At 47.5% G+C, this 12,491-nt stretch overlaps 1 protein-coding gene across 1 annotated transcript; it reads right to left on the reverse strand.

The window, feature by feature from the left end:
* Nucleotides 1–430: 430 nt before the first annotated feature.
* On the reverse strand, nucleotides 431–9,052 carry LOC140394344 (parvalbumin, thymic-like). The gene is made up of 5 exons (XM_072481545.1): nucleotides 8,906–9,052; nucleotides 7,531–7,598; nucleotides 5,633–5,765; nucleotides 2,183–2,292; nucleotides 431–644 (listed from the first exon to the last, which is right to left on the reverse strand). Exons 2-5 carry the CDS (start codon nucleotides 7,589–7,591, stop codon nucleotides 619–621), a joined length of 330 nt encoding a protein of 109 aa, XP_072337646.1. The 5' UTR covers nucleotides 7,592–7,598; nucleotides 8,906–9,052; the 3' UTR covers nucleotides 431–618.
* Between the last annotated feature and the right edge of the window lie 3,439 nt (nucleotides 9,053–12,491).

Raw genomic sequence — 12,491 nt, forward strand, 5'->3', positions numbered from 1 at the left:
GGTTTTAGTGAAAGAGGAGATCGAGAAGTAACTTCCATTTATCCCGTACGTTTCCCATTCCCAGGGTGATCTGTTACGTTTCCTCGCCAACAAAATACTTTGAAAGTCCAGCCACTGTTGTAATGATGGAGATGTAGTAGCAAATCCCAGCATAGCAAGCTCCCACAAAGAGTGCTAGGATAATTGTTTTAGTGATGTTGGTTGAGGGCTAAATAATTGCTGGGATGGTGGGGAAAGCTCCCCTTCTTTTGAATGGTGTCATGGGGTATTTTGCATAGTCTGAGAGAGAGCAGATGGGACCTCACCCTAGCACTTCACCCGGAAGACTCTGATTGTACAGTACTGGGGGCAGAACTGCACTAAGTCTCATCAATGCATCATGTGTTAACGTTTTTTCCAACAAAAAAATGTAGATAAGTCATACCATGAATTTGTTTCCAAAAAGTATTTTATTTAATCATGAGGAACAAAGCAAGCAAATCAATCATATCTCAAAGCATTTCTATGAGTGTACAATCATTTATGCACCTTGACTGTACAAACACATTGCGCGGCAGGCAGGTGGTCTCAGAGATTGTATCTGAACACAAAGACTCTGACTTTGGTCTCTGGTCTTCTTTAGAAGTGAACGAGTCGCTGGAATTCTGTAATGAAAAGATAAAGATGTGACTGCACTCGAGAGGGCACAGAGGCGACCAAGGAAGCTCGTGCCTCGATTGGAGAACTTCAGACACGTGGAAAGATTGGATAGGCTGGAGTTGTTTTCTTTGGAACAGAGTAATCTGGGGGATGACCTAATTGAAATGTATAAGATGATGAGGGGCCTAAATAGAATAGATAAGAAGACTATTCTTCGTGGTTTAGGAGTCCTTAACCAGGGACATGCAATAAGGATAAGAGGTTTAGATGGGATTTGAGGGGAAATCCTCCACCTAGAGGGTGGTGGGAATCTGGAATTGGCTGCCTGAAAGGGTAGTAGAGACAGAAACCCTCATAACACTTGAAATGCTCTTGGATATGTACTTGAATTTAACAAGCCTTTGGACCAAGAGTGGAAAGTATGATTAGGCTGGCTAGCCATTTGTCAGCTGGCACAGACATGTTCGGCCGAATGGCCTCCTTCCTTGCTGTAAAATACAACTTGATGATTATGCCCACATTAATGAATCAATAACAGGGTGAGATGAAATGCAGATTTAAGCTCGCCTCAACACTGAAGCTACGTTGCATCAAACTGATGGGTGCCAAGAAGTAACTGAGGGGCAGGAGTAACCTCTGAGTAGCAGTCACCACGCCTGACCCATTACACAAGCCTTGTTGGCAGCCTGAAAGCAGCACCACTTTTTGTCTCCGGTGAGAGGTGCCATAGAATGATACAACACGGAAGGAGATCGTTCGGCCCATCGTGCCAGTGCTGGCCCCTCAAAAGAGCTGCCCAATCAATTCCTGTCCCCTCATTCTTCCCCTGAGCTCTGCAATTTTTTTTCACTTCAAGTATTTATTCTGTGATTACTTTTCCCCTTTCAGGGATTGTGATAATTGTCGTTCAAAAATAATTGATGGAAATGCTGCATAAGGGGCAGGTGTGCAAAGAGAGAGAGAGTGAGCGAGAGAGGGAGACTGAAAGAAGAGACAGATAGACATATGACCCACACTGGGCAAATTACTTTGGAAAGTAACTTGCATAACAAAAAACAGTGAAAAAAATCAAATCTGTTACACTTTATAAGGAAATCATTTGTAATTACATAATGCCTTTCACTAACTCAGGACATCCAAAGTGCAGTGAAGCAGTTCTGAAGTGTAGTCACGGCAGCAGCTAATTTGTGCACAACAAGCTCCCACAAATTACACTGTGATAATAAGTAGATCATCTGGTGCTGATTGAGGGATAAATATTGTCTAGGACACCAGGGCGAAAGTATTGGCATGGGATCTTTTACATCCACCAGAGAAAACATACACCAGAGAGAACACACAGGACCTCAGTTTAACATTTTACCCCAAGATAACATTTCCAACAGTGAAGCAGACTCTCAGTATTACACTGAGAGCGTCGGCCTGGATTATGTCTTTGGGATGGGATGCGAGCAACTGACCCACAGCTGACAAGCAAAACCGCTTCTGTTCTGCTATGTATCGCAATTGCCCGAGAGTTTTGTTTAAAAAGTGTTTAACTTACCCTCAAATCCAATTTTGCCATCACCATCATTGTCGGCGGCAGAAAGCATTGACTGAGCCTCCTTATCACTCAGTACTCTGGCATCAGTGGAGAAATACTGAAGAAACAACCTGACGCAGAGAAACCACCATTGGTGATCAATCAACAACAAAAAGCACTTGCATTTATCTAGCACCCCAAACTTAGTAAAATCCTCCCAGGGCGATTCACAGGAGCGATCATCAATTTAATACCCAACTGCATCAGGAGATATTGAAGAGTTGAATTTTAAGGGGCCTCTTAGAGGAGAGGTGGAGAGCTCAAGGAGGGAATTCCAGAGCTTAGGGCCAAGGCAGTTGAAAGCATGGCGACCAGAGGAATTGGAGATTTGCAAGAAGACTGAATAAGAGGAGCGCTGAGATCTCGGAGGGTTGCGAGACTGGGGATTCCAGAGATGGGGAAGGGGCGAGACCATGGAAGGATTTGAAAAGAAAGCAAATTGTAAAATTGAGGCATTACCAGTGGGCGAGTCATGGAGATCAGTGAGCGCAGGGGTGGTGAAAATAAGTCTTGTGATCGTAACAGAATAGAAAAGAAAAAATAATGAAGTTGCAGAACGTGATTCCTTGTATAACAAAACAAATTCCAGGATCCCACATCAGAATCATATAACATGACAGAGAAAGAGGCCATTTGGCCCATCATGCCTGTGGTGGATCCTTGTATGAACTATCCAATTAATCCCGCTCCCCGGCTCTTGCCCCATAACCTTGCGTTTATTTTTCCTTTTCAACCTATATACCCCAATTCCCTTTTGAAAATTTTGATTGAAGATGCTTCCATCACCCCAACAGGCAGCACATTCCAGATCACAAATCCTCGCTGTGTAAAATAATAAAATGCTCATCTCGCCTCTGGCTCCTCTGCCAATTAAGTCACCCGGGTGTTTGGAATTGAATAGAATAGCGATGGCTTAATTAGTCGATCTGTGTCAAGCAGTTTGAATTACCCGTGAAGACTGATGATTAATGTGTTCTCCGGTCATCCATCAAAAGCATGATTCAGCAGATTGACACCAATCATTTTTCATTCAATTGATGTTAGCGTATTAAACTCTCTTTGTTCAATAGCATCAGCAATCAGGGGGGACAATGGTGTGGTGATAATGTCACAGACCTAGTAATTTCAAGGCTAGCTCTCGGGCTGGGGTTCAAATCCCATCCAGCCAGCTGGTGCAATTTTAGTTCCCTTGAGAAAGCTTGGTACCAACCAGGAATCAGATAAGCATTCATTGCGGTGGTTCTGAGTAAGCACTCTTTCCCAAAGATTGCCCTTTCTTAACATAGATGGACCCTCGCAGATCTGTGGGGTTTATTCAGTTTTCTTTGCTTCAGATTTTAGAATTTTCAGATTAATGTAACCCTGAAAAGTGGGAGGTGATTCATTTTGAGAGGTCTAACAAGACAAGGGAGGTACAGAAGACCAGAGGGACCTTGGGGTGCATGTCCATAGCTCCCTTAAAGCAGCAGGACAGGTAGATAAGGTTAAAGCAGCAGGACAGGTAGATAAGGTGGTTAAGAAGGCATATGGGATACTTGCCTTTATTAGCTGAGGCATAGAATATAAGAGCAGGGAGATTATCGTGGAGCTGTGTAAATGCTTGTTAGGGCACAGGTGGAGTACTGTGTGCAGTTCTGGTCACCACACTATAGGGGGATGTGATTGCACTAGAGAGGGTACCGAGGAGATTCACCAGGATGTTGCCTGGGCTGGAGCATTTCAGCTATGCAGAGAGGCTGGTTAGGCTGGAGTTGTTCTCCTTAGAGCAGGGAAGGCTGAGGGGGCACCTCAGCGAGGTGTACAAAATTATGAAGGACATGGATAGGAAGAAACATTTCTCCTTAATTGAGAGGTTAAAGTAATGGGGAGGAGATTTAGAGGGATTTGAGGAAAACCTTTTCACCCAGAAGGTGGTGGGAATCTGGAACTCGCTGCCTGAAAGGGTCGAGACGGGAACTCTCACAACATTTAAGAAGCATTTAGCTGAGCGCTTGAAATGCCACAGCACACAAGGCGATGGACCAAGTTCTGGAAAATGGGATTAATATAAATAGGTGCTTGATGGCCAGTGCAGACATGATGGCCTGTAAAACTATGACTCTATGATTTGCAGCATCTGCAGTATTTTTGTCATGAGACCGTTGCTTCTATTGCTGTCATTCTCATAGTCCCTTTGACAGAGCAGCTGTGTGGCCAAGAGTTTCCAGTGTGGCTTTATAGATTTGGCTTCTACTGTTAATTGATGCACAGGTCTATAGGTGGCAATGGGGACTGAGTTAGAACTGGCTATGCAGCAGCTTCTTACCAGGTTCGGTGTGAGAGACCACCTTGCCAGATTCAGTTTCAGCACAGTGCATAAAGTAGGTGTGCCAAATCTGATTGGACTGTTCCCGGAGAGTTTGGTCATGCGAAAGAAATGGATTTGGGGGGCGGCGGCGGCGGCGGCGGGGGGGGGGGGGGGGGGGCGGGGGGGGCTGCGTGGTTGTGAAATACGAACATTAAGGGATATGGAGTTAGGACACAAATCAATAACCATCAGATTCAATGGCAGACATGAGGGGCTGAATGGCCTCCTTCTGTTCCTACTATGGTCATAATCAAGGATCCTCATTTTCTGTTGTGGGTAATAGTGAATTGGCAAAAGAAATTCAACATGTGCCTTTCCCAATGGAGCAATGGAGTTAACGTGTTAAAAAATGGGCAGGGTGGAAAAGGTGCAGCCAATTTGCAACTCTCCATTTTGTGCCACCTCCCAACAAGATCAGTTTGAGTTCCTCAAGTTTGCTTAAGACCACATGGCCTGTGGCAGCAATTATGTTTAGCTGCGCACCCGCTCCAATGCCAGAGAGACCTTGTCAGAAACTAACAGGATGTCACAAAGGCAGCACCAAGAGATGTCATGCGTAAAAGATGGCTGCATTCTTTCAGAGGAATACAGAAGAGTTTGAAATACGGAGTTAAATTCCAGTCAATGGAACGAAGAACAGGTGAGTCTTCAAATAAATGGGGCGCTTGGCTCCATCAGACTATTGGCCGTGTATAGGGTTGCCAACCCTCCAGGATTGGCCTAGAGACTCCAGGAATTGTAGATCAACTCCCAGGACACTGCTGTGTATAATCTTGGAGAAGAATTATAGGGACATCTAAATAGATGGTTGATTAAAATCTTCTTTGAACATACAATTGGGAAAAATGAGTCCTTTTGCTTTCCAATTGGTGTAGTAAGGCATTGTGTCACAAGGACAGATGTGTTGGTCAACGAATGGCTGGAGCTGGGGTAAAGTCATGTGCTGTAACCTCCGGGAATACATTTCATTTGATCACGGTTGACAACCTTATGAATGGGTTGAATACGAAGGTCCATCCTGCTGAACCTTGCTACTTACAGCTTTACGTGCAATGTGTGCTTACTTGAGCTCAGTTTTATCGATGGAGCCGCTGCCATCCTGATCCAGGATTGCAAAGACTTTCCTCAAGTCTTCCATGGACTTTTTGGACAGGCCGCACGTTCCAAAGAACTTCTTGAAGTCGAAAGAGTCAAGAGCTGGGGAAGGGAAGAGAAATGCAGCAGCAATGAGAATGCCAGAAAGAGGGTTGAGAAGACCCTGCAAGTCTTTAGTTTTGTGGAGCACTGAAAGAACTTTGCCCCTCAGCTCGTTGATAGATTGGGATGAAAGATAAAAGACTCCTGACTTCTCCACAATGACAATGTTGCTGTGTGACGCCAGAAAGGGTCTTCATTAAACAGCAAGCGGACGGGTTTCATACAAGTGTTAACATGATCAGTGCTGATATTGCACGCTGTGATTTGAACCCCCTGGACCTTTGTCGCACTTTGATACGGTGGTAGACTTGGTAACACACAATTGAGCTGAACATAATAGTACTGGAAGGTTGAGAAATCCGTTGTTGGCACCAGGACCATTTTACAGCAGTGGCCTTGCACCAACATGCGCTACAGTATAACTGTGGTCGGTGGGGAGGCAGCATTTTAAGCTTGAAGAATTATAATTTAAGGGCGTCTCATTGCAACATCTTTAATTTCCCATCCATAGAAAAGTTTGGTCCTCCCTTTCCATTATTTTAAAAAGCCTCACCACTTACAGCCCATTGGGCAGAGTTGGGTGCAGAATTTGCACAACTCGGCATTATCTGGTTTGAGAGTATTACATAGAATGTGCAGCTCAGAAACAGGCCATTCGGCCCAACTGATCCATGTCTGCATTTATGCCCGCGTGAGGCTTCTCCCATCCTCTCCCTATCAGCATTTCCTCTTGTTCCATTTTCCCTCATGTGTTTATCTAGTGTCCCCTTATCGGTGTTACTTGCCTCATCCACTCCCTGCGGTGGCAAGCTCCACATTGCAACCACTCTGTGGTTTCTCCTGAATACTCCTGATAGAACTTACTCAATATTTATCCCTTTGATTTTAATGGAACTGATAATCCACCAGGTTCTAGCCAGAGACAGCAGAGTGAACGCAATTTAATACCTCAATGGTGGAAGAAAGAAGGAACTTGCATTTGACTCATATCTTTCACAATCTTGGCATATTGGCGCTTTATGGAAATGAAGTACTTTTTGAAGTGCAGTCACTATAACAATGGAGAAAACGCGGCTGCTAATTTGGGCACAGCCAACTCTCTCAAACGGCACTGGGATAATGACTAGGTAATCTGTTTCAATGATGGTTGAATATTGATCCCAGGACGTTGGAGAGACCTCCTTAACCTTCAAAATAGCAGCCACGAGATCTTTTACATCCACTTGAGAGGGTAGATGAGGACCTCAGTTTAACCTTTCATCTGAAAAGATGCCACCTCTGCTGGTAAAACGCACCCTCAGTACTGCACTAAGAGTGTCAACCCAGATAATAATAACAATAATCTTTATTGTCACAAGTAGGCTTACATTAACACCACAATGATGTTAGTGTGAAAAGCCACCAAACCTGGCAGAATGCGTCTTCAACCAGTGGCCTTCTGACTCACAGATGAGAATGCTATCCACTGAGGCAGGGTTAACACCAGTGGAGGGCGACTCCCTCAATGTTCTCTGCACAGTAATATCAATTATCACTACTTATCAAATTATATACATTTTCTCCTTATAAAGTGGCTTAATGTTTTCCTACAGAGTTAACCTCCCCACCTCCCCCAGGCCTATATTACTATTGAGACTCCTGTTGTGGAATATAATGCTGCTATGGTCTCAGACTAAGTCTCGCACTGTTGCATATTTGCCTAGAATCCCTTTCACCCTTTCTGATTCCTTTTGGCAGATTAGTCTATGAAAGATGAAAACTTTACCTTTGCATTCTGAAATGGCAGAGTTGATGTCACCAGCTCCCAGGATGTCGAGGATTTTCATGGTGAAACTATAGGAGGGAAATAAAACCAAAACTTCAGACAAACCTTTAAGCTCAAGTATCTTACATCTGAACAAAGGATACTTTAAGAATGTCATTTTTGCAGAAGTGCTCAATTTCACCAAACTTGATTCGATAGAATGAAATGATGTTTCAATCTTCTTGGTGCTGGAGTGAGAGGGGGAGGAACCTACCTGTCACCTGAATGGGGTGCGGGTAACCAACGTCTCTATGTGCCCCGTACACCTGAGTGGGGTTTCCGTGCACATTTCATTCTTAGGATACAGTCCTGAGAGCAAGATCTTACCTGATTACAGATTTCAACTCTTCTTACAGGACTACAGGATAAAACCCAGTGACAAATAAACTTGGAGTTTCTGCATTGTCACCATGAAACTTTCAAAGCACTCAGTGTCACAAAGTGCACGAGGCTCTGGAATAAGATGCAAGATCCCTATTGGCTTGACAGTCATTGTACCTTCGCACTGTTCCAAAAGTGTAGTAGCAGAAAGATTCACGGGTAGATTAACAGTTTGACTCTTGTGAACATGAGCTCTCCTTTTCTAGACCCTAGATCATTGTGATCATAGCTGATGGGAGGGGGAAGGGGGGGAGAGGGAAGGTGAGGGGGGGGGGGGGGAGAGGGAGGGGGGGGGGTAGTTCATCCACTACACTGGGTGGGTTGTATAGGCTCCTAGGCTGCATGTGGAGGTTGTGGGTTTGCGGAGTGAGGGAGCATTCACTAGAAAAGGGAGGGGCAGCATGGTAGCACAGTGGTTAGCACAGTTGCTTCACAGCTCCAGGGTCCCAGGTTCGATTCCCGGCTTGGGTCACTGTCTGTGTGGAGTCTGCACGTTCTCCCCGTATGTGCGTGGGTTCCCTCCGGGTGCTCCGGTTTCCACCCACAGTCCAAAGATATGCAGGTTAGGTGGATTGGCCATGCTAAATTGCCTTCAGTCTCCAAAAAAGGTAGGTGGAGTTACAGGGATAAAGCGGATAGGATGGAGGCATGGGGTTTAAGTAGGGTGCTCTTTCCAAGAGCCGGTGCAGACTCAATGGGCTGAATGGCCTCCTTCTGCACTGTAAATTCCATGATTCATACCCACTGGATGTCAGCCCAGTGTTCTGAGCCAGAGCTCCGGTCTCCACTCACTGGGATTAGCTGCATCAGCATTTTAATGTGGAATCCTTCAAATGAGGGGTAGAAATGACCCCCTCAAATCCAAGGCTGGCTCCAGAGCTCCAGTGTTTCTGATCTCCTACTCCAATGCAGAGAGAGAGAAAGAAAGAGAGAGAGAAAGTCTAGCTCCACTCACCTGCCTGTTGTTCCTTCTTTCCCGGCACCAACAAGTTTCAAATTGGAGAGAGTGCAGCTGAGTGATATTTGCAGTGTGCCTGCTCCTTTATATACCCTTCAGCCTGTGCAGAATTCAGCGTTCTGGCTCATTAACAAGAGGGTGGAGACTGTGTCAAATAAAAGCTGGTTTGTTCTCACCATTTTCATGGGAACCACCAATAGTTTTTCTTCCCCTTGTGTGTGAGAGAGACGGAAAAAGTGATTAGTATTGCTGCAGGTATGGGATGCCGGTGCTGGTTGGTGAATGATAGCTGGTCACTTTTGGTTCCCATGAACCCTCCCCCTTTGATCCTAGCATTCACCCCACTTCATCATAAATTACAGAAGCAGGGAGGTCATGTTGGGAGTTGTATAAAACTTTGGTGAGGCCACAGCTGGAGTACTGTGTGCAATTGTGGTCGCCACATTATAGGAAGGATGTGATTGCACTGAAGGGGGTGCAGAGGCGATTCATCAGGATGTTGCCAGGGATGGAACATTTAACTTATGAAGAGAGGTTGGATAGGCTTGGGTTGTTTTCATTGGAGCAGAGAAGACTGAGGGGTGACCTGATCGAGGTGTACAAGATTAAGAGGGGCATGGGCGGGGTGGATGGGGAACAGCTGGATTAAAGCAAATTACTGCGGCTGCTGGAATCTGAAACCAAAGAGAAAATGCTGGAAAATCTCAGCAGGTCTGGCAGCATCTGTAGGGAGAGAAAAGAGCGAAGGTTTCGAGTCCAATGACTCTTTGTCAAAGCTGGTGACAAAGCTTTGACAGAGAGTCATTGGACTCGAAACATTAGCTCTTTTCTCTCCCTACAGATGCTGCCAGACCTGCTGAGATTTTCCAGCACTTACTCTTTCGATAGGGAGCAGCTGTTCCCCTTCATTGAGGGGTCAGTTACGAGGGGACACAAGTTCAAGGTGAGGGGCAGGAGGTTTAGGAGGGTTTGAGGAAAAACATTTTTACCTAGAAGACGGTGACGGTCTGGAATGCACTGCCTGGGAGGGTGGTAGAGGCCCGTTGCCTCACGTCCTTCAAAAAGTACCTGGATGAGTACTTGGCGCATCATAACATTCAAGGCTCGGGGCCAAGTGCTGGCAAATCCTGGAGGCAGGTCAGGTGTCTTTCTTTTAAAAAAAAAATAATTTTTATTGAGGTTTTCACAAAATATCAACAACAAAATGAAAAAGGAACCCAATAGAATTAAATACAGAAGAAAATAAAACAACCCCCGTGCCCTCCTCCCCCCTATACATAAATAATAAATTAACACCCCGAATTAACACAAAGCAAACATAGCACATATATACACCCCCTCAAATACCCCAGTGTAAACAAACAAAAATAAAATAGAAACCCCCCCCCCCACCCCCGGTTGCTGCTGACCATTGTCTACCGTTCTGCCAGGAAGTCCAAGAACGGTTGCCACCGCCTGAAGAACCCTTGTACCGATCCCCTTAAGGCGAATTTCACCCTCTCCAATTTAATAAACCCCGCCATATCGTTGATCCAGGATTCCACGCTTGGGGGCCTCGCATCCTTCCACTGAAGAAGAATCCTCCGCCGGGCTACCAGGGACGCAAAGGCCAGAATACCAACCTCTTTCGCCTCCTGCACTCCCGGCTACCCTGCAAACCCAAATATTGCGAGTCCCCAGCCCGGTTTGACCCTGGATCCTACCACTCCTGACACCCTCCTCGCTACGCCCTTTCAAAATTCCTCCAGCGCTGGGCATGCCCAGAACGTATGGGTGTGATTTGCTGGGTTCCCTGAGCACCTAACACACCTGTCCTCACCCCCAAAGAACCAGCTCACCCTTGTCCCGGTCTTGTGTGCCCTGTGCAGCACCTTAAACTGTATGAGGCTGAGCCTCGCGCACGAAGAGGAAGGGTTCACCCTCCCTAGGGCATCTGCCCACGTCCCCTCCTCGATCTCCTGTCTCAACTCCTCCTCCCACTTACCTTTCAACTCCACCACCGAGGCCTCCTCCTCCTCCTGCATCACCTGGTAAGTTGCCGAGATCTTTCCCTCTCCAACCCATCCCCCCGAGAGCACCCTGTCCTGTACTGTGCGTGGCAGCAGCAGCGGGAATTCCACCACTTGCCGCCTGGCAAACACCCTTACCTGTAAATATCTGAAGGTGTTCCCCGGGGGGAGCCCATACTTCTCCTCCAGCTCACCCAGGCTCGCGAACTTCCCGTCCACAAACAGGTCCCTCAACCTTCTTATCCCTGCCCTGTGCCAACCTCGAAAACCCTCCATCTATTCTCCCTGGGACAAACCGGTGGTTTCCCCCCCAATATTGGGATCCACACCACCCCCCCCCCCCCATGCCGCCTCCACTGCCCCCAGATTTTGAGGGTAGCCGCCACTACTGGGCTTGTGGTATACCTCATTGGAGGGAGCGGCAGCGGCGCCGTTGCCAGCGCCTCCAGACTCGTACCCTCACAAGACGCCGTCTCCAGCCTCTTCCATGCAGCCCCCTCCCCCTCCATCACCCACTTGCGCACCATCGCCGCATTGGCGGCGCAGTAGTACCCACAGAGGTTGGGCAGTGCCAGCCCCCCCATCCCTACTCCACTCCAGGAACACCTTTCTCACCCTCGGAGACCCTCGCGCCCACACAAACCCAGTTATGCTCCTGTTGAACAGCCTAAAGAAGGCCTTCGGGATAAGAATGAGGAGGCACTGGAACAGGAACAAAAATCTTGGGAGCACCGTCATCTTAACTGACTGCACCCTACGCGCCAGGGACAGCGGCAACGCGTCCCACCTCTTGAACTCCTCGTCCATTTGCTCCACTAGCCTCGTGAAATTAAGTCTATGCAGGGCCCCCCAGCTCCTGGCCACCTGGACCCCCAAATACCTGAAGATCCTCTCCGCCCCTTTTGGTGGGAGCTCGCCAATCCCCCTCTCCTGGACGCCTGGGTGAACCACGAACAACTCGCTCTTCCCCATGTTGAGCTTGTACCCAGAGAAATCCCCGAACTCCCTGAGGATCCTCATTACCTCCGGCATTCCCCCACCGTGTCCGCCACATATAGCAGCAAGTCGTCCGCATAGAGCGACACCCTATGCTCCTCCCCACCCCGCACCAACCCCCCCCCAGTTCCTTGACTCTCTCAGTGCCATAGCTAGGGGTTCAATCGCCAGTACGAAGAGCAGGGGTGACAGGGGACACCCCTGCCTCATCCCTCGATGCAACGAAAAGTACTCAGACCTCCTCTTGTTCATGGCCACACGCCATCGGGACCTCGTACAACAGCCTAACCCACCTGACAAACCCCTCCTCAAATCCGAACCTCTTCAGCACCTCCCACAAGTACCCCCACTCTACCCTACCGAAAGCCTTCTCAGCGTCCATCGCCACCACTATCTCCGCCTCCCCCTCCCTCGCCGGCATCGTAATAACGTTCAGGAGCCTCCGCACATTCGCGTTCAACTGCCTCCCCTTCACGAACCACATCTGGTCTTCGTGGATCACCCGCGGCACACAATCCTCAATTCTCGTGGCTAAGACCTTCGCCAGCACCTTGGCATCTACGTTTAACAACGAAATC

The sequence above is a fragment of the Scyliorhinus torazame genome, chromosome 17, assembly GCF_047496885.1.
Source record: "Scyliorhinus torazame isolate Kashiwa2021f chromosome 17, sScyTor2.1, whole genome shotgun sequence".
Classification (NCBI taxonomy): domain Eukaryota; kingdom Metazoa; phylum Chordata; class Chondrichthyes; order Carcharhiniformes; family Scyliorhinidae; genus Scyliorhinus; species Scyliorhinus torazame.